We start from the raw sequence: 24,544 nt of genomic DNA, 5'->3' as shown, positions 1-24,544 counted from the left end.
GCAGACCACAGGCAAAGGATCTGAGCACACCAAGCCTAGGATATCCGGAAACTCAGAAAAACAGAGAACACTCTATTCTCAATAAAATCAAAGCTCAAGGGTTAGAGCAACTTAAAAGAGTATTGCAATCAAAGGTGGGACATTTTTAAATGTTCTTGCTTCTCAGAGATTCTATTCTAGTTGCTGTGATTTAAGTTATCACTTTTTCATTTTTATTCTAGGTCATGGAAGAGCCAGCATGGCGGGGCGGGGGGAGGACATTATTCTTATGTCCACATATGAAATCTAGTCAGATGCAGCTTCTTTGTCCATTCTTGTAAGCAAATTTGTTTAAGCCTCAGGAAACTACAGAAGTGGAAGGTGGAACGAAGTCTGCCTCTGCTACTTAGCAGCTCTGTGAGAATGAGCAGACCACTTCACTGACTCCTGCAGGTCTGCTTTCCTCATCTCTCAAGTGGACACAGTAATACTTTCTTACTTATCTCATTGGCTTATTGGAATAGTCATAGCTTCTGTTCATTTTGTTGATTGGTTGTTTGTTTGGTTGGTTGGTTTTAATGAGACAATGTATGTGAAATAGTAGTATACAGGAAAGCATTATATAATGCTGGAACGTTATACATATCAATATGACTCCAAATCTCCCCACCATTCCATCCTTTCTTTTGAGGGATAGCTTTACTGAGATGTAAAATAAATATAATCAATTTCATCGAGTAAGCATACAATTCAATGAGTTTTGACCAGTGTATATAGGTATGTAACCACGACCACAATCATGATACAGAATATATCCATTGCCCCAAAAGTCATCCCTAGTGCCCCTTTGCACTTTTGTACTTTGAGTCAATACGTACCCAAGAGAAATGAAAACATACGTCGAGGGGCATCTGGGTGGCTCAGTGGATTAAGCTGCTGCCTTCGGCTCAGGTCGTGATCTCAGAGTCCTGGGATTGAGCCCCGCATTGGGCTCTCTGCTCAGCAGGGAGCCTGCTTCCCCTTCGCTCTCTGCCTACTTGTGATCTCTCTCTCTGTCAAATAAATAAATAAAGTTAAAAAAAATTGCACAAGGATTACTGGGAACATGAAAGAGGTTCTGTGCCTTCTCCCACACTTTATTAAAAAAAAAAAAAAAAGAAAGAAACGGGACGCCTGGGTGGCTCAGTTGGTTAAGCAGCTGCCTTCAGTTCAGGTCATGATCCCAGTGTCCTGGGATCGAGTCCCACATCAGGCTCCTAGCTTGGCAGGAAGCCTGCTTCTCCCTCTGCCTGCCGCTCTGTCTGCCTGCGCTCCCTTGCGTGGTTTCTCTCTCTCTCTCTCTCTCTGACATGTAAATAAATAAAGTCTTTAAAAAAAGAAAGAAAGAAAGAAAGAAAGAAAACATACGTCTACACAAAAACTTGTACATAAGTGTCCGTAGTAGCATTACTCACAATAGCCCCAAAGTAGAAACAACCCGATAGACCCAAATGTCTATTAGCTAACAAATGGGTAAGTAAAATATCCTATATCCATGCAGTGGAATGTGTTCAGCCACAAAAAGAAATGGACTTATGCATGCTATGACATGGATGAACCTTGAAAACATTATGTTCAGAAGAGAAAACAGTCATGAAGACCACATATTGTATGATTTCATTTATGTGGAATGCCCAGAATAAGCAAATCTGTAGAGATAGAAAGTAGATTAGTGTTTGAGTGGGACCAGAGGTTAAGGGGAAATGGAGAGTATTTGCAAATAGGTATGGGTTTCTTTGGGGGGTGGTAAAAATGCTGTCAAATTGAGTTTGGTTGCACAATTCTGTGACTATTTTAAAAACCATTGAATTGTGTTTTTAAGTGGGTGAATTATATCTCCATTAAGTTCTTAACCAAAAAATTAATCCAGGAATTAAAGGAAATCCAAAACAAAGGCAAAATTTCAACCACAGTATTTCAGTATAACTTTAGTATACTACTTTTCCTTCAAAGATACAAGAGCATTTCTATAAATTAAAACAGAAAGATATGGGGCACCTGGGTGGCTCAGTGGGTTAACGTCTCTGCCTTCAGCTCAGGTCATGATCCCAGGGTCCTGGGATCAAGTCCCGCATCAGGCTCTCTGCTCAGCGGAGAGCCTGATTCCTCCTCTCTCTCTGCCTCTCTGCCTACTTGTGATCTCTGTTGGGTAAATAAATAAAATCTTAAAAAAAAAAAAAAACAAACAGAAAGATACCATCCGCAATCCTAATATCCTAAGAAAGCAAACTATTTTATTTCTTGTCCCTTCCTCACCTCATCTTTGAGTATGTTTGCTTGGTTTATAGTCGTCAGTGGTACACACGTAATTAGTAGGTTGCTTTCATCAGTTAATGTTACATGATGAACATTTTCCCATCTTGCTACATAGTCTTCCTTGTGATTATTTTGAAGAAAATATGACATTCCACCTGACAGACCACATTCCTCCATCCACTCAGACACCCACGCCAGAAACCCAAGCTACACCTATGTTGTTCCTGCCACTGCTGTAATGCAGAACAGCATACTCTCTTGCCTAAATTACTGCCGAGGTTTTCTAACTGGTGTCTGGCTCTTTGGTGGTCCTCTAGCAATCCATTCTCCACGCAGCAGCCAGGCCTAAGACTAGTGTCTTCAAGGACTCCCAACCAACTACGTAATAGAGGCCAAACTACTCCAGTGGTTCATAAAGCCCTTCAGGTTTGGGCTGTTGTCTGCATCTTCAGCCTCATTACCCACGCCCTCCTATTCCTTTCCCCAGTCCATATTCCCCGTGTTCACTGAAATGCACACAGCGTAGTGTTTGAGGTTTACTCTGCCCAGAATAATTCACCCACCACTCCTGCCCTCTCTACTCTGCAAACTCCTACTTATCCTGTAAGTAAGTCTTAGCATAAACATTGCTTCCTCTGAGGAGCATCTCCTATTTTTCCCAGATGGTGGGAGGTGCTCCCACTTCCATACTCCTAGATACCTTTGTACATATCTCCATTTCATATTGTACCTCCATGTATGCTCCATGCTTACCTATCTCCCTGGTGTAGGAATTATACTCTTTTCAGCTTGTTACTTCCAGCATTCCAGCATCTGGCACATCGTACATCCCAGGAAATGTTATTTCAGTAATGTAAAAGTTATTGTTGTGCTAATTCATCGCTGTTTCCAGGCAGTATTCAAATGACTTTTCACATATTATTTAATTCTGTAAACAACCTTACAAGGTTAAGTGCTATTGTTATTACCATTTTTAAGATGAGGAAACTGAAGAGGTTAAATACCTTGCCCCAAATCATTACACAGCTAGTAAGTGGCAGGATCAGGATTTGAACTTAGGGAGTGTGATCCCATGCTCCTGATCGCTACATTGTACTTCCCCTTGAACAAATCAAGTAAACCATTCCTTTATTGTCATATGGATAGGTTACTTGTAATCTACCTATCCCTCCCTCCCTCCATCTCTCTCTCTCTCTCTGATATAGATGGAACTGTAACAGAAAATGGTATATATAGCTTATTTTCCTTTTTTGAATTTGGCTCAAGATAAATCTCTGTAAGTAGAATTTAAAGACACATTATAAGATGAAGACATTTAGGGCACCTGGGTGGCTCAGATAGTTAAGTGGCTGGAGGAATCTTGATTTCAGCTTAGATCATGATCTCAGGGTCCTGTGATCCAGCCCTGCACTGGGCTCTGCACTCAGTGGGGAGCCTGCTTCAATATTCTCTCTCTCCCTCTATCCCTCCCCACCACTCGGTCATGCTCTCTCAATCGCTCGCAAATAAATAAGTATTTAAAAAAAAAGAAATAGGGTGCCTGGGTGGCTCAGTGGGTTAAACGGCTACCTGCAGCTCAGGTCATGATCTCAGGGTCCTGGATTGAGTCCCACATCGGGCTCTCTGCTCAGCAGGGAGCCCTCTTCCTCTCTCTCTGTCTGCCTCTGCCTTGTGATCTCTCTTGTGATCTCTCTCTCTCTCTGTCAAATAAATAAATAAATAAATAATCTTTTTAAAAAAATATATACTTGATCTTTTTTTTTTTCAAAGATTTATTTATTTATTTATTTGAGAGAGAGAGAGAGAGAGAGAGCTCAAGCAGGGGTAGTGGCAGGCAGAGGGACTGTGCCAATGGCAGACACTTAACCAACTGAGCCACCCAGGCCTCTCTATACTTGATCTTTAAAAAAAAAAGAGAGAGAGAGATGGGGACATTTTTTTGGATCTTTTTGTGTCCAATAACAATTTCACTTAGCATGATATAGCTTCTGCTAAAGAGGTAGAAGCTTCAAGGCCATCGGCCATCCAGCTGATACAGGATCAACCAGATGGGATCAAGCACTCTGACGACTAAAGATGGCTGCAAGACAAGTTCAAGAAGGGGCAGCCTGGTGGGAATCAGCCTTGGCTGGCAGTTGGCCTAACTTCACTATACAACCTGGATCTAATTTTAGGGTGAAAGAATGGAAATCACTTCTGTGTTGCTTCTCAAAAATGTACAGACATGAAGGACTTGATGGCCAAACTACAGCATCAGTCTTCTCAATGGCATTTTTTCATGCCACAAAATAAGTTAATTTAGGCAGTATTAATTTACATTTTTTAAAAGATTTATTGATTTATTTATTCGACAGACAGAGATCACAAGTAGACAGAGAGGCAGGCAGAGAGGGGAGGGGGGAAGCAGGCCCCCCACTGAGCAGAGAGCCCGATGTAGGGCTGGATCCCAGGACCCTGAGATCATGACCTGAGCCAAAGGCAGAGTCTTTAACCCACTGAGCCACCCAGGCGCCCCTGAATTTACATTTTTGAAGCCTGCCACTACATAAGTCTGCCCATCTGAGACTCTGTGTTGTGAGGCAGTCCAAGCTAGCCCAGCAGAGATACCCTGTGGAGAGAGAGTGATGGCCAGCCAGCAGGTCCAAGCTGCTCCAGCCATTCCAACCTAGGTGCCAGACGTGGAAATGAAGGAGCTACTTTGGACATTTCACCTCCAGCAGACATGGTGTGGAGAAAGACGGAAGAAACAAACTACAACCAGAATTCAGGCCTCAGATCTATGGCTCCAGTTAAACCATCCCACCACCTATAACCATTTGAGCCACCCAGCCACCCAGGCTTCATGAAATAGATAAGCTATTTCCCCCGAATTACAGATCCACAAAATCAGGAGCATAACAAATGCTGTTTAATACCACTAAATAAACCAGCAAAACCATTTTTATCCGCCATGGAATTCGAAGAAGATACTTGAATGAGAAACACTGACTGAAAATAAGTGCTGTTTCTACCCTAGCTGCTGACTTGGCTCCTGTGTAAAAGGCAGTTGCTCACGGTTGCCACTGATTTGATCCAGAGTCACATGTGTGACCTCTTCAAAGCAGCAGGAATCTCTGGCCGAGTTTCTTCCTCTGCTTTAACCCCAGAGGACCGGGGGTGATCCGGGAAAGCCGGTGCTCCTCCGGACTGCCAGAGGGCGCTCTAGCAACTGTGCTGCCTGATAGGGCGACGCTACCTCAGTCTCCTTGAGAACAATAGGGAAAACTCCCGCTTTGAAGGTAACCGGAGTAGGGATCAAATCCCAGCTCCACCACCTAAACTAGTTGTATAATTCTCAGCCACTTAATGAACTTGGAGGCACTAGATTTTCTCCTCTCTGAAATGAGGACAATAACACCTAACTTAGCAAGTGTGTTGTTAGGGTTCGGTGAGCCTTACCCATCGCGCATTTCTTCATAATGATAGCTAATGTTTACTGAAACATCAAAAGTGACTTAAAATTCCTTATCACCATCCTTAGGTGGTCGCCCAACACTGCCTGGCAATTTCAGAATAAATTGAATATTGCGCTATTTTGTCTTCACACCCTCCTCTCTCGAACCTCCCCCTCCCCCAGACCTTCGCTTCTCCTCACTCAAAGCTGACATCACCTCAGGTTTCACTGATTAAAGAGAAGGAAACTACCCCACCCCTTAGTCACCAATTCTAGACTTCTCCCTGCATCTGCATTCCCTTCTCCTTTCCTCTTTTCCCTCCTCCTATTAAAGACCTGTCCTTCCATTTGTGTTCTAGATCCCATCATTCCCTCTCTTTACTGATCTTCCCTCAGCATTCACACAGGCTCCACCACCTCTCATCTTTGGAAACCTTACCTTGACCCCTGAACTACCCCCAGGTACTGCCCTGTGTCTCTGCTCCCTTTCTGGCTGACTCTGGGAGTTTCTACAGATGCCTCTCTTGCTCCATTACCTCTTCACCTGCCCCCTCACCCAGATCTGGATTCCAGTTCTGCCACTTCTCTGATATTGTTTTTGTCGGGGTCACCTTGACTTTCTTCTTGCCAACAGCAGTGTCCACTCGACTCTTTTCCTCTCCACTTCTCAGCAGCAGCAGGCTCACTTGGACTTCTTGAAATATCTCCTCTCTTAATTTCAGCAAAACCATAACCTCCTGGCTTTCCATCTCTTTTTTGTGATGGTCTCCATTCTCCATCTCCTTTCCTTTTTCAACACCATGTGTAAATGTTGGTGTTTCTCAAGATTTGATCCCGCTCCTGTTCTCTTCTGCTTTGACATATTCCCCTAGATATCTCATCCACCCCCAACTTTAAATGCAATATTACGCTGATGCTTTCAAGAGTGTATCTATAGTTCAGGCCTCTCTTATCACCTCCAGACTCACATATCTGCCAGCCTAGCTTTTGTAACTACTTTGAAGCTTTCCTCATTCAATTCCACTCTCTCGCTACAGTCAGAAAACCAGGTGTTATTCTAGACCTTTTCCTAATTTTCTCTGGTAACTTAATAATTTCTGTCTATTTTATTTCCAAAGTAGGTCTCAAAACCATCCTCTTCTGTCTGTCTCTGCAGCCAACCTCCCATCCCCTCTCATCTGAACGGCTGCTGCTTGCTCTCTCAATGCCTCCCCTCCAGCTCCTGCTCCTGCCCCTGTGCGTTCCCAATGTAATAGCCAGAGTTCTCTTCCTCAACGTTACTATGTCAGTTACTGTGACTTAGCTACTTCAAAACTGTCAGTGGTTTCCCGTTATGCTTCGAATGATCCAGACTACTTGCTATGGGCTGCCGGGCGTCTGGCCTCCAAGCCCCTGCCTACACCTTCAACCTCATCCTAACCCCACCCTTCTCCTTCATGATGCTCCAGCCACACTGGCCTTCTGGAAGGCCTGCCCCCACAGCCTTCCGACTGTGGTGCCCTCTGCCTTGCTAGAGGCAAGGTGGTGCCCTCTGCCTTGCTAGAGGCCCTCTGCCTTCACCTAGATTGTACCTTCTCGTGTTCTGGATCTTAACTGTATCAGTTATGAATGGTCTTGCCTGAAAATAAAAGAAACCTCATCTCATCCAATTCCACTCTCTCACTACAGTCAGAAAACCAGGTGTTATGGAGGTTTATCTCTTATAACAAAATTTCCAGAAGGTTTATTAAACACATGGAGGTTTATCTCTTATAACAAAATTTCCAGAAGTCAGTATGGCAGGACTGGCACAGCAGCTCCATGAGGAACTTGGCCTCCTTCAAGATTTTGGCTCCAGCATCCTTCATATATCTACCTCCCATGTCTGGCCTCATGGTCAGAAGATGCCTCCCACACCTTAAGGCCTTAACTCCTTATCCCCGGCAGAAGAAAGGGAGGTAGGGAGCCAAGTCCCCTTTTTATTGAACTTCCTGTTATGTAGAATTTCAAACATAAAAAAATAGAGTACATATAATTCTATATATATAATTCTATATAATAGTATAACAGCCCCGCAGGGACCCATCATATAGCCACAATAATTATCAACCTGCAGCTGATCTCATTTCACCTATACCCTCCCCACACGCATTTCCCTCTCCACTTAATATTTTGAAGCAAGCCCCAGACATTGTATTTTTTCCCAAAGTGTTTCATTATGTATCTCTAAAAGAGAAAGCTCTTCCTATTAAAATATAACCACGATACTATTACCACACCAGAAAATGAATAATTCCTGAATATCATCAAATAGCCAGTGTTCAAATTTCCAATCATCCCAGAAAGGTAATATTTTTTATAGTTTGAAGTATGCAAATTGGACCAATACTTGCAATTGATATGTCCTTGACATCCCTTTTAATCTATAGGATCTCCCTTCATCCTGCTTTCCTCTCAATTTATTTTTGAGAAATCAGATCACTTATCTCCAATTTGCTAAAATCTGGATTTTCCTGATTTCATCCTAATGATGTCCTCTGTCTAATATATCTTGCGAACTAATAGTTGGATCTAAAGGTTTAATTAAACTCAGGCTTTTTGTTGTTGTTGTTACTGTAGCTTTTGTTTGCTTGTTTGCATGTTTGTTTGTCTGTTTTGGCAAGACCTCTTTGTAGGAGGTGGTGTACTCTGCTCTCTGGAGTTGCCTAATGTCTGATGGTCTTTTTGTGGTATTAGCAGCTTTTGATGATTAATGTCTAAACCTACTAATTCATTAGGTTATAAAGTGTTCATATTTTAATTCCATCATTCTTTCTTCATGTATTGGTTGAAACACTTTTATTTATTTTTTAAAGATTTTATTTATTTATTTGACACAGAGAGAGAGATCACAAGTAGGCAGAGAGGCAGGCAGAGAGAGAGGGGGAAGGAGGCTTCCTGCTGAGCAGAGAGCCCGATGTGGGACTCGATCCCAGGACCCTGAGATCATGACCTGAGCTGAAGGCAGAGGTTTTAATCCACTGAGCCACCCAGGCACCCCGAAACACTTTTATAAAGAGAAACTTCCTCTATTATTACATTCCACAATGGATACAGATAAATAAATAATAAAAATAATAAGTAAATAATGGAAAAGTAAATACTTGATTCTATCTGGATATAGATAAGTAAATAATAAATAATTAAAGGAAAAGTAAATACTTGACTCTTTTCTTTAGTTTGCTAGTTTGCAAAATAATGAATTGATTCACTGGCATCCTCCAGTGATGGCCACTAAGGGATCCTTTTTTTAAAAATTGTCTTTATGAACTTATAGATTTAAATGTATTTGATGTTATTTTACTACACTGCAGTTATTCTCCTTAGTGATGCTCAGATCGTGCCATCCTTTGGCCTTTGAGAGTGTCCTCACATTGGTTCACCATTTCCTTTTCTATCAGAAAAACTGTAGCTTTCCTGAAACATCACTCGGCCAGTTTCGACTTCCGTCTCACTGGCCAGAGTTATGTCACATGGCCACCCTGAGCTGGATGATGGTAGATGACATTTGAGTCATTTGCCATCTCTTCAAAGAGGCTTCTCCTGGTGCCCCATCTAAAGTCTGTCCGTACCCCCTTTTATTCTGCAGAATTTTATCCTGTTCGCTTCCTTTACACTACTAACTTTAAACTCTAGTTATTTTCTTCCTTCACTTGTTATAAGGGTCTGCCTCACTAGATTATAAGCTTCATGACATATTCCCTAGCACGATACCTGCAGATGTTCATGGAAGATACTCAGTAAATATTTGCTGAATAAATAAATAAATGAGGTAAACACAACTATTATCTCCACTGTATACAGTGCTGTCCCATATATTAGCTGCTAGCCACTTGTTGCTATTTCAATTTAATGTAGAACAGCTACTATGGAAAACCACATGAAGGTTCTTCAAAAAGTTAAAAGTAGAACTACCATATGACCCAACAGCCCCACTTCCGGGTATGTATCCAAGAAATCAGAATCAGGATCTTAAAGAGCTATCTGCACCCCCATACTCACTGCAGTACTCTTCACAGTTGCCAAGACATTCAAACAAATGAAACATCCATCAACAGACAGAAGAATTTTAAAATGTTATATATAGGGGCACCTGGGTGGCTCAGTCATTAAGCATCTGCCTTTGGCTCAGGTCATGATCGCAGGATCCTGGGATCAAGCCTCACATTGGGCTCCGTGCTCAGCAGGAAGCCTGCCTCTCCCTCTCCCACTCCCCTTGCTTGTGTTCCCTCTCTCGCTGTGTCTCTCTCTGTCAAGTAAATAAATCTTTAAAAAAAAAATTTAAATGTTATATATAAATACAATGAATGCCATTCAGCTTTATAAAAAAGGAAATCCTGCCATTTGCAACAACATGGATGAATCTCAAAGACATCGTACTAAGGGAAATTAACCAAACACAGAAGACAAATGCTGCATGCTACCACTTATATGAGGAATAGTATGAGGAATACCACTTATATGAGGAATAAAATAGTCAAACTCATATAAGCAGAGAATAGAATGGTGACTGCCAGGGGCCAGGAGGAGAGGGAAATAGGGAGGTATTAATCAAAGGGTACAAAGTTTCAGTAATGGAAGGTAAGTCTTAGAGATCTATGACATAGACAGGATGATTCCTATAGTGCATAGTACTGTGTTGTGTACTTACAAATTTGCTAATAATAACAATGAAGTAATAATAAGATAAAGAGAGCAGAAGGAAACTTTTGCAGGTAATGGATAAGTTTATGGAAGATTATGGTAATGGCTTCATGGGTATATACTTATCTCCATACTGATCAATATATATACATGAAATATGTACAGTTTTCTGTATGTCAATCATTCCTCAGTGAAGTGGTTTTAAAAATAAGTAAATAAAAATACGAATTTAATTTTATTTAATTTAAAATCCAGTTTCTTAGATTAGTCACATGTACTCGAAAACCACATGTGACTAGTGACTACCCCCATGTAGAGTGAGTGCATTTACCTCATCACAGAATTCTACTGGAAGGTGCTGGATAGAAGAAGAAATTGGCTGAGAGATAAATTAGCCAAAGTCACGCAGCAATAAGAGGAGGAGTTGGGATTCAAACCTGTGTCTGAGTGACATCGGAGGTGGAATTCAACACCATAACATAGTCATCACTGCTGTTACTACTTGCTTAGTCCTGTTTTCTTTTCTTTTCTTTTCTTTTTTTTTTTTTTAAGATTTTGTTTATTTATTTGACAGAGATCACAAGTAGGCAAAGAAGCAGGCAGAGAGAGAGAGGAGGAAGCAGGCTCCTGCTGAGCAGAGAGCCTGATGCGGGCGGGGCTCCATCCCAGGACCCTGAGATCATGACCTGAGCCGAAAGCAGAGGCTTTAACCCACTGAGCCACCCAGGCGCCCCATTAGTCCTGTTTTCAATATCAGTCTCTCTGAAGGAATTTACAGGGAGCTTCAAACCTGGCCACCTCACAGGGTGACCAACTGTCCTAATTTGCTGGGCCTGGCGATATTCCCAGGATGCAGAAAAGTTCTGGGCAAACCATTGTTTAAAAAAACAAAATTCAACCAAGTAAATTTGAAGATCCAATTGGCTTTATTAAGCAATTCATGATTTGGGCAGCATCCCCTCTGGTAAACAGAAAGAGAGTTCTGTGGAGTATACAACATGGAAAGCTTTTACAGGAAAAAGGGTGGGGGTAGGAAGTTGTTAGCAAAAAGAAAAGGTCACCTTCCCTTAGGGGGAAGGCCAGAGGGTCTTATTACGTGGACTACCTCATCTTTTTTTTTTTTTTAATTACCTCATCTTTCTGTGGAGAAGAATGAGGGTCCATGTGACAGATTACTTCATTGATGCTGACCAGAAAATTCCTGACTGACTGGTTAAGACTACAGTTCCAGTTGAGGTTGAAAATGCAGTTAGGTTAGGTGTGAAGCCCTGATTTGGTGACTTGGTTTAGACTCCATTTAGGGTCTGTGGTTCTGTTTTCTTCCTTCCTTTCTTCCTTTCTTTGCTTTTAAAGTAGGCTCTATGCCCAACATGAGGCTTGAGCTCACAACCCTGAGATCAAGATGCACACTGAGGTTTTCTTTGAACACCATACTACCCATTTATAAAATGGGTTTGTGGCAGGTAAATAGATGGGCTCACTCAACTCTATTCCAACCCTGCGTAATATGCCACACTGCATGCTAGAGGTGAGAAAATTGAAGACTTCGTTTCCCAGACTCCCTTAGACCTTGGGTCTAATATATAGTCTAGCTCTGGCCTAGCAGATATACTTGGGCAACGTCGGAAAGGCCAGATTGGGAAGGAAGCTGCATTTCTGCTGTTTTATCTGCTGAATGGTGCAGTGGCAGCAGAGGTCCCTGTGTCTCCTCTTGGATGTCAGGGACTCATACATTCTGCAGGTGTAGATCTCGCCTGAGCCAGTCCGTCCTGATCCCAGCAGTAGAAGCAACAGCTTTCTTGCTTTCTCATTTCTTGTTTTACTGTTGTACCAGAAGTAGCAGCTCCCATATCCCACTTCCCTGAGTAAACTGATACTGTGATGGAATTCTGGGAGGTTATTACTGGGAACTCAGCCTAGAGGCTGCCTGTTCAGCCTTTCCCAGGATTCTTATCCACCCAGTCCACTGTATTCATTTTATGCTGAAAAGAGTTCAAGTGACTTTTATTTTTTTGAAGATGAAGAATCTTCACAACTTAGCAGGGATTTCCTCTGGAAAATAGGGAGACTGTAAAACAAATCTGAGTGTCCTGAACACTGGGACCCTAACAGAAAACTCTCCCTACCACTGCTAGCATTCTCAAAGGAAGGTGCATATACCTGAATCACCAGCATCTCCCAAATACTGGAACTTTGGTTGTGGTAAAATGTCTACACACACACACACACACACACACACACACATTTTTCTTCTATATGCTGAATATTCTTCCAAATCTCTTTACATGACAGTTCGCATCTTAATCTCTCAACCTCCAGGTACCACATCAATTGTGGCTTCCTCAACTTCACCATCTAAACTGTTCCTCTCCTCCAGTTGTTTTCCAGAGGAAAATTTTGTTTAATTTTTATGTTACTTAGCACAATCTGTATTTATTAATTTACTTGTTTATTTTCTGTATCCCCCTGTCCCCACCTTCTCTCCCCACCCTCCACCCAGGTGTGCTCCGTGATGGAAGGGAAATATTTTTGCATTATTCATCACTGTAACTTCATTACAGTGTTTGACCCTGTTTAAGGGTCTTGTTTGTTTTGTTTTGTTTTTGGTCAACAGAGATGGAAATTCTGTTGGCACAGTGGCTCGCACATGGTAGCATCATTTTTTTTTTTTTAAAGATTTTATTTATGGGGCGCCTGGGTGGCTCAGTGGGTTAAGCCGCTGCCTTCGGCTCAGGTCATGATCTCAGGGTCCTGGGATCGAGTCCCACATCGGGCTCTCTGCTCAGCAGGGAGCCTGCTTCCTCCTCTCTCTCAGCCTGCCTCTCTGCCTACTTCTGATCTCTCTCTGTCAAATAAAAAAAAAAAAAGATTTTATTTATTTATTTGACAGATAGAGGTCACAAGTAAGCAGAGAGGCAGGCAGAGAGAGGGGAGGAAGCAGGCTCCCTGCTGAGCAGAAAGCCTGATGCGGGGCTCAATCCCAGGACCCTGGGATCACGACCCGAGCCGAAGGCAGAGGCTTTAACCCACTGAGCCACCCAGACACCCCAATGGTAGCATCATTTAAAAATATATCTTTAATAAATGAAAAATAGAGATTTTTATAGCTAGGAAAATTTTTAAAAAGAAAAAGCCTCTTTTGTAAACAAGATTAATCCAAACTGCAAAGAAATAATGAGAAATAAAGGCACCCAACAATTGTGATGAAAGGCAACACAGTGCAGGTAGTGGAGTATGACAACAGACATTTGCAACCATGGCATAAACTCTAGGCAATGAGAGACACACTGCCTTTTGGGAGGCACCATGATTGAGTTATGAAGTGTTCACGTTGGGGCGCCTGGGTGGCTCTGGTTTAAGCCTCTGTCTTCGGCTCAGGTCGCTGATCTTAGGGTACTGAGATCGAGCCCCACATTGGGCTCTCTGCTCAGTGGGGAGCCTGCTTTCCCCTCTTTCTCTGCCTGCCTCTCTGCCTGCTTGTGATCTCTCTCTCTCTCTCTATCAAATAAATAAAATAATAAATAAATAATAAATAAATAAAATCTTAAAAAAATAATAAAATGAAGTGTTCAGGTTCTAGAGCCACCTCAGTGTGATTTTAAATGTCAATTCTACATTTCTGCTATGTGATTTGGGGTAAGTTAATGAGCTTCTCTTGATTCCATTCCCTTATCTGGAATATGAGGAGAATAACCATACCCAACTCACATGCCTACTGTGCTAATTAAAAGAAAAGATGATATTTACATGCTTAGTACAGTGTATGGCCTGTGAGGACTCAATAAATGTTAGATAATAAAACCATTATAATTCTGTGAAACCCAGCTCCATTCCTGAAATCATGCCCAGTACTTGGGGTCACTCTGATTATAGCCTATTACATTTCTAGCCACCACACCCTATCCCCCTTCACCAAATCATAATTAGTAGGTACTTTAAAAATATTAGTGACTAACAGGAAGTTTGTTCACGTGGGATGTGTTCCATTCCTGCCATTCCAATATACACAGTTATTATTGGTGGTGCTGATGCTATATTTTTCCATCTCTGTTGACCAAAAACAAAACAAAACAAACAAGACTCTTAAACAGGCAACAAGAGTATTGGGTGGAAGGGCGCCTGGGTGGCTCAGTCGGTTAAGCATCTGCCTTCCGCTCAGGTCATGATCCCAGGGTCCTGGGATCCAGCCCCACACTGGACTCCCTGCTCAGTGAGCGGGAAGCCTGCTTCTCCCTCTCCCTCTGCCTGCTGCTCCCCCTGCATGTGCTCTGTCAAATAAATGAAATCTTTGAAGGTAAGTAAGTGAGTATTGGGTGGAAAATACTCCCATCATTGGAGAGAAGAGCAACCAACATGAAAGAACAGTAAATAGAGAAGGATTGACCTAAACCTTTCCAGTGATGCATTTCACTGAGTAATTTTCCTTACATTTGATTTGTCCAATTGAGAGGGACAGGGTCAGATCATTCTTTCGTTCAGCAAGTATTTATGAAGTGTCTACCAAATTTATGATGTAGAAAGAATAGTTTAGGAATACCTCCTCTGCATTCACCGCAACCCAGTTAACCTCTATTCAATATTTAGAATTCAGCACAGGGGCCCCTGCCTGGCTCAGTCAGCCAAGCGAACGACTCTTGATCTCAGGGTCATGAATTCAAGCCGCATTATGGGCATAGAGCCGACATGGGGGGAAAAAAAAAGTAGAATTCAGCTCAAATACCATTTCCTCTGCTCAAGCTTAAGACTAGGTCAGGTCACCCTGGTAGGTGTCCTCATGGCACTGGCAGCCTTACTTTTCTCCACTTGTCAGAATGTACTTATGCCTTTGCTTTTTGGGTGATTATGTGCTTTACTGCATGTATTTTCTGTAACCTACACAAGGGCTGGGACTTTGGTTTTGGTCAAGAATGTATCCCCGGTACTTAGCTTGGTGTCTACTCTGTAGTAGTTGCTCAATTCTGAAGAAAGGAAAAAATCGAGGCCCTGATGAAGGGGTCCATTAGAACCTCACACTAACACTATTAATTCACCAGGACAGGTTTTGTGTTTTGTTTTGTTTTGTTTTAGATTTTATTTATTTATTTCAGAAAGAGAGAGAGAACACGAGGGGAGAGGGTTGGAGGGACAAGCAGACTTCTCGCTGAGTGGGACTCAATCCCAGGACCCTGAGATCATGACCTGAGCCAAAGTCAGATGGTTAACTAATTGAACCACCCAGGCACCCTGACACTAGGATAGTTTTGTCTTGTTTCTGGTGGCCTCTGACTCCCCAAGGCAGCTCTGCTTTCTAGGGCCCTGAAAAAGCAATGTGAAAATCCCTGTCATTGAAAATAGTGCTATACTCCAAAATTGTCTCTTGTATCACTTGTATGAAATGGCCTCATGGTGAATCTCTAAGCAAGGCACCAGCACCTGTATAACAAAAGCAAAAATGAAATAAAGAAGTTCATCTTGGCTCAATATTATTCTGGCAGCTAAAGTTTTAATAATTCTTTTTAAAGATTTTTTTTTTTTAAGTAATCTCTACACCCAACATGGGGCTTGAACTCACTACCTCAAGATCAAGAGTCCCGTGCTTCAATGACTGAGCCAGCCAGCCGCCCCTAATAATTCTTTTTACACTAAGTCTTGAAGTGTACCTTATTTCCATGCTCATACTGTAGCATCAGTATAACTCCCTGGATGAGAACTTGAGCACGTTTGACTTTATCTTCATTTTGGCAAATAACTACAACTTCTGCAATGATAACTTATAACGATAGCATGGCAAGCAGGTTTTATGTTTGTCTTCAGAAAATAACCAGTCGTGCTTAGAATAACTAAACACTAGGTTATAAGTCAACATTGCTGACCTCCCTCTTTTTCTGGAAGGAAACCTTTCCTCAAGTCTCCCAGACCTTCCCTGTGTTTCATCGGCCACTCCAAAGTCAACCACAGACATGGGCCAATTAGGATTGCTCTCTTGAATCTCAGCCCACCTCCTCGGATAGGCCTGTGGCCCCTGCTCACCCATACGGGGCACCTCTCCTCTCCTTGCACTCCGAGGCCTCAGCATCTTTTCCCTGTACCATGAGGGAACTGCATCCTCCAATGATTCCACACACATATTTTCAGCTCACATTTGTGCTTGCACTGTCTTGAGTCCTGGGAATTCACAGATAGGAGCCCCTACAATTGGGTTGGGAGGCTGAGAGCTGCCAGAAGTCCTTCAAGGACCAGGTAGACAACACACAGGTCTAAATGCAGCCTACTTCCTTTCTTGGCTTTTGTTGTTTGTTGTTGTTGTCATACAACACAATGATTTAATATTTGTATATATTGCAAAATGATCACAAGTCTAACTAACAGGGATTCCTGGGTGGCTCCCTGGGTGGCTCAGTCAGTTAAGCATCTGCCTTCTGCTTGGGTCATGATCCCAGGGTCCTGGGAGTCCCTTACTCAGCGGGGAGCCTGCTTCTCCCTCTGTCTGCCGCTCCCCCTGCTTGTGCTCTCTCTCTCTGACAAATAAAATCTTTAAAGGAAAGTAAAAGTTTAATTAACATCCATCATCACACATAGTTAAAAATTTTTTTTCTTGTGATGAGAACTTTTAAGATCCCCTCTGCTAGCAACTTTTAAAGCACTATTAACTATAGTAACCATGTTGTACATTACACCCCCATGACTTACTTACTTTATAACTGGAAGTTTGTGTATCTTGACCACCCTCACCCATTCTGCACTACCTCCAGTCACTAATCTGTTCTCTGTTCTCTGTTTCTGTTTTTGTTTTTTAGATTGGACATAGAAGTGGGATCCTAAAGTACTGTCTTCTCTATATGACTTATTTTACTTAGCATATGCCCTTAAAGTCTATCCCAAGTTGTCTCAAATGGCAAGATGTCTTTCTTTTTGACAGCTGGATAGTATTCCACTGTATATATGTACCATATACTTGTTTTCTAATCCACACCTTCAATTTACAACCCCCAGGTGGTCAAAAAGAACACATCTTTGATGGGATGGGATTTTTTAATTTGGTTTTAAGATTTTATTTATTTATTTGAGAACGTGAATGAGAGAGAGCAGAAAGGGCGGGAGGGAGTAGGGAGAGCCAGGCTCCCTGCTGAGCAGGGAGCCTGATGCAGGATCCCAATGATGACCTGAGCCAAAGGCAGATGCTTAACCGACTGAGCCACCCAGGTGCCCCAGGTTTTGGTTTCTTGTTTGCCCATCCTTGAGGGGACCAAAAAAACTTCTTATTTTACAATGAAACGTGGTACGTGTGAATCAGACTGTGATAAGTAGAGTGATATGGCTTACACCACAGCACCCCCACCCCCGATTCTGGAGGGATCTGCTGAGAAGGCCTTTGGGGAACTGTACCTGTGATCTCATCAGAGCACCTGGTGTGAGTGTGAGTGGAGGAAATAAAGGCTGAGGCAGGCAGAGTACAAAGGACGGGGATGAGCCGGTTAGAGAGTTTAGAATGTTAGGAATTGTTGAGCATCCATGAAGGACTTTAGGTACAAATACATTAGGGTCAGATCTGTATTTTTATTTTTTTAAGATTTTATTTATTTATTTGACAGACAGAGATCACAAGGAGGCAGAGAGGCAGGCACAGAGAGAGGGGGGAGGCAGGCTCCCCGCTGAGCAGAGAGCCCGATGTGGGGCTCAATCCCAGGACCCCGGGATCATGACCTGAGCCGAAGGCAGAGGCTTTAACCCACTGAGCCACCTAGGCGCCCAGATATGTATTTTTTTTTTAGTATATGTGCTGCCGAAGCGAGCACCCAGATATGTATTTTTAAAGGATCATCCTTTTTAAAGTGTAAAATCCAGAGAGAATAGAGAGAAAGATTCTCCAGAGATAACAGAGAGAAAGATTCTCTGAAGATAAAGGAGACTCTTTCTCCTTTTCTGCCTATTTTATCATGCGTGTTGAAACCACCACTTTGCCAGTTGCCCAAACTGGAAACAGAAATCATCCTAGCCTTACCTCTCGCTTACCTTCCAAATGGCCATCAATCCTATGGACTCTACCCTTAAAAATTCTTGAATCTACCCAATGTTCTCATTCCCACTGCCAAGTCCTTTACTCAGACCCTTACCACCAGTTATATGAACTTTTCCAATAGTGTTTTTCATGATCTCCCTACATAGGGACCTCCTCCCCAAATCTGTTCTCTAGGCAGCTACCAGAGATCCTTCCAGAATGCAAAGCTTGTAGTTTTTCTATAGCTAAGTCTTTTTCATGGCTTCCCCAGGCCCTGAGGAAGAAGTTCAAACTCCTTCCTGCTGGCAGAAAGCCATCTGCCATGCGGACCCCTGCAACAGACTCAGCTGTAAGCACTCTCCTCCCTTGCTAAGCAGTCCTTCAGCCTCGTTGAATTCCTGGCAGATTCCCAAACAGACCAGAAGGTTTCAAACCCACCCACGGAGTCTCCATTTCCCTCCTTCTGAGTCGATTTTTCTCAACCTTCCCTAAAGAAATCCCATTATTATTAAAAATTCAGTTAAAGGGTTATTTCCTCCTGGAAGCCCGCGTTAACCTCCATCTTAGCGACGCTATCTTCTGTCTCCGTCTGGAGCACCCTCTCCGGAGTTTTCCGGAGCTACTTGCCTGGCAGAGGTGACGCTTGGCTTTGTTCACTGTTTCTGCAGTCAAGGACCATCTACATCATAATCTTGTTTTTTAAAAAAAAGTTTGTTTGCTAAGAAACAAAAACAGTTTTTTGCTACGGTTTTGCTTCCTTAATTAAAAAAAATACTTATCATAGGGCGACTGGGTGGCTCAGTTGGTTGGGCGACCGACTCTTTATTTCAGCTCAGGTTGTGATCTTGGGGTTGTGGGATCCCCCCGAGCAGGCTCCATGATTAGCGGGGAGTCTGCTTGAGATTGTTTCTCTCTGCTCCTCCCCTCCCCCATCTCTCTCTCAAATAAATAAACAAATCTTTTTAAAAAATAAAATACATTAAAAAATACCTACCATCATCACCATGTAGACTCCCATGCTCCAAACCAGTGCATGGACCTGGGCCCAGAGTCTGCTCTTGAAAACTCTCCTAGATGACTGGTAATGTTCGTTTCTTCATCAGGTGCCAATTACACAGAGTGTTTATTTGTGCAAAATTTACTGAGCTCTATCCTTAGGTTATGCATACATTTCTGTGCATATGTTATTTTCAATGAACAGTTGAAAAGTAGAAAGTCCCTAGGTTATTTTTGTGGACACTGATGGAGAACCATTGACTTATCTCTCTTGCTATGAACTGTGAACTCCTCCAGGGAAGTGAAGGCATCTGTTTTGTCTCTATATTCCCACCGTCTTTTTTAGTGCCTACAACATAGTACACACTGAATGAATGACTGCTAAATCAATGAATGAATGAATGAGTGAGTGAGTGAATGAATGAATAAAGGGAGAGAAGTGGCTTGTGGGTTCCTTCCCCTCTCACTCTTTTCCAAACATTTGTTCCCTGCCCCCACTGGAGCCCATGAAAGCTCATACCTCAGAGTTACATTTCCGAGGTACACCTTCCCTGAATACTCCCGTAAGTATTCTGACCTGTAAGATGCCACCTGACTTCCTCTCTCCCACGTGCCCGGTGTGACGGATCCAGGGCACCAGCCTGATGAGGACAGGAGCAAGTAAGCAGGTGGAGGACGTTCTGTCCCAGTACCAGTACTTCTGCCCTGCCTGGGTCGGAGCCACCTGGCTCGGGCCTTTCTCACCATGCCCGGGAATCAAGCTGGAGAGAGTATGTCCTTGGAGGTACTGAACGGCTAAAGCTTCTACTTGTATCTCGGATATAAACTGCTTCCCAATCTACTCAGATCAACTTACATGAGAATTTGAAAACTCTATCTTTGAATACTTAGGAATAGCAATGGAGATTTTTTTTTTTTTAAGCTAATTTACAGTAGAAAGTAAGAGACATCCTGGGTAAAATATCACGCAAGTCATTTATTCAGCCACAGATGATTACCAAAAGTTTCCTAAGGATGCAATGAGGAACAAGAGTCATCTGCCTTAATGGAGATCACAGTGAGAGTGTGTGTGTGTGGCTGTGTGTGTGTTGTTGGGGGTAGAGGTCCAGACCAACAGTCAAATGGTAATATTAAAGAGGACTTCAACTCCCTCTATTTTGACCTCAAACTTTCTTTCTGAATAAGTTCATCTTTCCAGCTTATCTCTTAAAGTCAGGCAAAAGACCCTGTGGACAAAGCATCCCCTGATGGGAACCAGAACTACTCAAGCAGTAAGGACTGGCCTGGGCCCGCAAGGCCTGGGTGATTGACCCTAAGACAACCTGACCAACCTGACCTTGACGACTCAGCTGCATTTACCCACTGACCTTTGTCCCACATTTTCCTTATATAAACCTGGAAGTATTTTTAGCACTTTGGAGACAGTCTTTGAGACATTAGTCCAAGGTCTTCCCAGTGTTGGCCTCGCTGAAATAAATCCCTTTCTTGTTTCACCACCACTCGTCTCTCTCCCTTTGGATTGTTGTCAGTGGCAAGTGGCCAGACCTGGTCTGTTTGGGACCCCCTGAGCCAGGGGCTCTTGCACCCCTGGGCCCCCATTACAATATGTAGCTTTTTCACAGCAGCTATGATGTGCTGGGCACTTTGCATATGTTAATTCGTTTCATCATTGTAACAATTCAGTGATGCCCTATTATTATCCCCATTGACAAATAAGGGAACAGATGCATTGTAGAGTTACAGACTGATACAGTCATGAAGATACAGTGTAGGGAGTAGGAACACCTGATCTAGTCCTAAGGGTCAGGGAAGATTTCTCCAAATACAAGAGGTTGAAGCAGAGGTCTCAGGATTGAGTCAGAATCTAGTGGACAAAGAGGTCTCAAGGAAGAGCATTTCAGGCAATGGAAATAAAAGGAGCAAAGGGGTAATAATTTGAGGAACTGGCAGGCTGCTTTATAGCAGGAACACAGGAAGCTAGAGATCAGGCAGGAGAGGTAGACAGGAGCGATAGCGCCCAAGTTTGTTTGTTTTTCCTCTATGTCTCAACTAGTATGATAAGGTCAGGAATAGAAGATTTAGGGTTTAGCCTTAGTTTTGCTCTTAATAACCTCAGCCATCTCTCTGTGGCTGTTTCCTTATCTGGAAAAATGAGTGGATGGACAGGAGTTCTCAAGTGGCCCCTGATGCAAGAAACAAAGGCAGAAGGAAATGTAGATAAAATTAAATGTCCTTACTGACAAATACTTGAGGCAGGCAGAGTTTAGCCTTCCTCTAGGACGCTCCCAATGGTCTTAAAGTGAATGCCTCTTCGGAAGAAAAAACAACCCTGGTTTGATTACAGCAAGGAGTCCAGTATCTGCAGAGTCTTCTTTAGCATATGAAAGTCCTTTTGGAACTTCCCTTACCTTTACTTCTCCCCACCCCAACGTATACAGTCAGCTGCCCCCTCGCCATCCCCGCACAACAGGCGGCAACAGCTCTTTCTGTCTTTGGGTCCTGTACTCGTGCTTTAGTAAAAGACACCTCAAGAATCCTTTCTTGGCTTTTGGCTCCAGATGCCACCGAACCTCACCTATATTCAAAAAACATCAGCCCCTATGGTTCCAAAGCTGTGGCCCTGGGTAGGGCTCTGGGAAGCAATTGCCCATCCGGAGTACAGGCTCCAACTGCTGCAATTGCCCATCCGGAGTACAGGCTCCAACTGCTGCCAAATGTCCTGAGGCCCGGGGTCTTGGCAACCCAGGGGCCCAGCCCACCCAGCCACACTTGCTGGCCTCTCCTTTGCAGATTCAGTCCATACAAATGATGGAGAACATCACACATAAGTAATCACACAGCAAATATGGCTGCGAGCATGGTTTGCTCCCCTCACTTGAAGGGTGAACTGCTAATAACAATGTCATTAAAATAACTGCTTCTTTGAAGAATTTACTGTGTGCCAGGATTGTACCAGCCACTTTAGGTAGATTTCTCACAATAGGGCCTGGTTAAATTCAAAAGCTGAGGCCTCAAGGGATTACATAACTTTGGTAAGGTCCTCACCACCCAAATTTGTTCTGCCTACTGAGCATGTCCAGCCCTGTTTCTGATTGCCAGGTGTGGTAACTCCAGCAATTTTCCATGGCTTTGCTAGTGGCTGAGTTGGAATTTGAACCCAGCTCTGACTCCCAAGCTTATGGTGTTGACCACCCTTCCATGCTGCCTTCCCTTCTTAAAACACAGGCAACTCCTTCCTCTATAAATGGAATGACATTGTCTCTTGAAGTCCTTTCTGGGTGAGGAAAGCGCTTTTTATAGCTTGGGACTGCTTCTGTTTACTTGGTCTCTTCCAGCACCGGTTAATCCCGTTTGCAGCTGTGTCCTTCACTGTCCTTACACTGTATTCCTAGGTTTCCTCCCTGCAAAGACAACTCCAGGGAAGCACATGGTGTCTGCCTGTGTGCCAGTAAAGAAATTTCACTCCCTTCGCTTCCCAAATCGGCCTACCTTTCTATAAATAATCGTTCTCCTCCCTCCGCTGGGGCCTGTGAGTAGTTTGGTCACTTAACCAAACAGGCACACTCACAAAGCAAGGAGAGGAGGGGTGTTGGAAGGGACAACGTGAATGACCTTGCAAAGGTGTTTAGCCCACTGCGGGCAGGATTAGCAAACCTGAAACCTCTACAAATATTTGTGTTCCTCCGTAATTCCTCCTCAAGACAGCCCGCTCCTCTAGCGCCAGCCTCGCCCAGTCCCCTCTCGGCTGCTCCGAGATACAAAGCCCAACCCGCCCATCTCTTTGCAAACCCCGATAACTTCAGTCCCCATGTTGAAACTCGTCGGTGGCGGTGGCGGGCAGCACTGGGCATGCTCAGTAGCGGGGACAGGTCTGGGAGGCAAGGAAGCCGCGTTTGAAGTCGCGCGGCCCGGGGATCAGAGGGAGGCGGGCTGTGGGGGCCCCGGCTGGGGGTCCGCGGGGATCCCGGATTCCGCGCCGGGAGCCGGCATGCTCCCGGCCGGCGCGGCGGGGCGGGCGCGCGGGGGGCAGAGCACCGAGGAGCGGGGGGAGCCGGTGGGAGAAGGGGAGGAGCGCCGGGCTCGCCATCCCCCGGCGCCGGCTCTGCGGCTGCTGAATCGGAAACCGCAGGGAGGATCCGAGGAAATAAAGACGCCCGAGAATGACCTCCAGCGAGGCCGCCTGAACCGGGGCCCGCGCGCTGCCGCACCAGCCCCCGGCATGGGCGATCGGGGCGGGCGGCCGGAGCACTCGGCCACGCACGCCCCGGGGGCCCCCGCCGACACCGGCGCTGCCGCCGTGAACGGGCTGCTGCACAACGGCTTCCACCCGCCGCCTGTCCAGCCGCCGCGCCTCTGCAACCGGGGCCCCGCGGGCGGTGGCGAGGCGGCACCCCCGCGCCTCCCGCTCTTGCCCGAGCTCCAGCCGCAGCCACCGCCCCCTCAGCACGACTCCCCGGCCAAGAAATGCCGGCTGCGAAGGAGGATGGACTCGGGGAGAAAGAACAGGCCGCGTAAGTCCCTCGCTAGGGGAGCGCCGGCGCGAGGCAGGCGCATCCCGCGGGCCCGGCACCCGGGAGCGGCGGGGCAGGCTCTGCTGTGCGCCCGGTGCGCCTCAGCGCCCGCTGTCGGGGGAGTGTGCGGAGGGGGCTCCCGGGACTGATTCTTTCCCTAGGGGCGCCAGGCACTAAAGATCGCCGCCTGAGCCTCACGCTTGCTCGCTTCAGTCTGTAGAATGGGCCGATAGAATGCGGACCCTGCGCTGCTCCCTCGGTCACGACTCTAAAAAAAGTCAGCGCACTGCCAGCCTTTCTAATTTGCTGATGGGAAAATGCACGTGTGAAACATTTCTCGGGGTCCGGGAGTAGGCGTTGAGCTGGAGGGACAGCTGGAACCGCCCTCTCCCTTCTCCTTGACCCTTTTCCTTCTCAGAGTTCGTCTTTCTGGGGTTGGCGCTCAGGCAGCCACCTTGTCCTTTGAATCGCAGAGTAGCCGCCAGTACCTCGGGTCTATTGGCAAGCGCCAGGCCTGGAGGCGTGGAGTTTGACAACCCCCCAAATCACAGCCTATTAAATGCTTTTTCTTCGCAGCCAATGAGAGGACCTGTTGGCAGCGACACACCCACTGATACCATGTGGGCCGGAACTATGTGGACCAATGATAATTGGAGGTGGATTTTCTTTTTTTCTTTTCCTTTTTCTTTT

General features: G+C 44.5%; 1 protein-coding gene across 8 annotated transcripts in view; it reads left to right on the top strand.

Moving 5' to 3' along the window:
• Window positions 1–24,544, top strand: part of PANK1 (pantothenate kinase 1) — a 109,168-nt gene that overhangs the window by 29,984 nt on the left and 54,640 nt on the right. The window contains exon 1 of one of the 8 annotated variants that reach the window (XM_032312132.1): window positions 22,955–23,854. The exons of 6 other annotated variants lie outside the window; for them this stretch is intronic. In XM_032312132.1, coding sequence (XP_032168023.1) covers window positions 23,152–23,854 — 703 coding nt within the window. In that variant the 5' untranslated portion in view covers window positions 22,955–23,151. Of the gene's footprint in view, window positions 1–22,954; window positions 23,855–24,544 lie in introns of those variants that run through there. One more of the 8 variants, XM_032312131.1, reaches the window with a different exon arrangement.

Source organism: Mustela erminea, chromosome 14 (genome assembly GCF_009829155.1).
Source record: "Mustela erminea isolate mMusErm1 chromosome 14, mMusErm1.Pri, whole genome shotgun sequence".
NCBI classification, from domain to species: Eukaryota; Metazoa; Chordata; class Mammalia; order Carnivora; family Mustelidae; genus Mustela; species Mustela erminea.
Note: the sequence above shows the minus strand (reverse complement) of the source record. Positions and strands in the feature narration are given on the sequence as shown.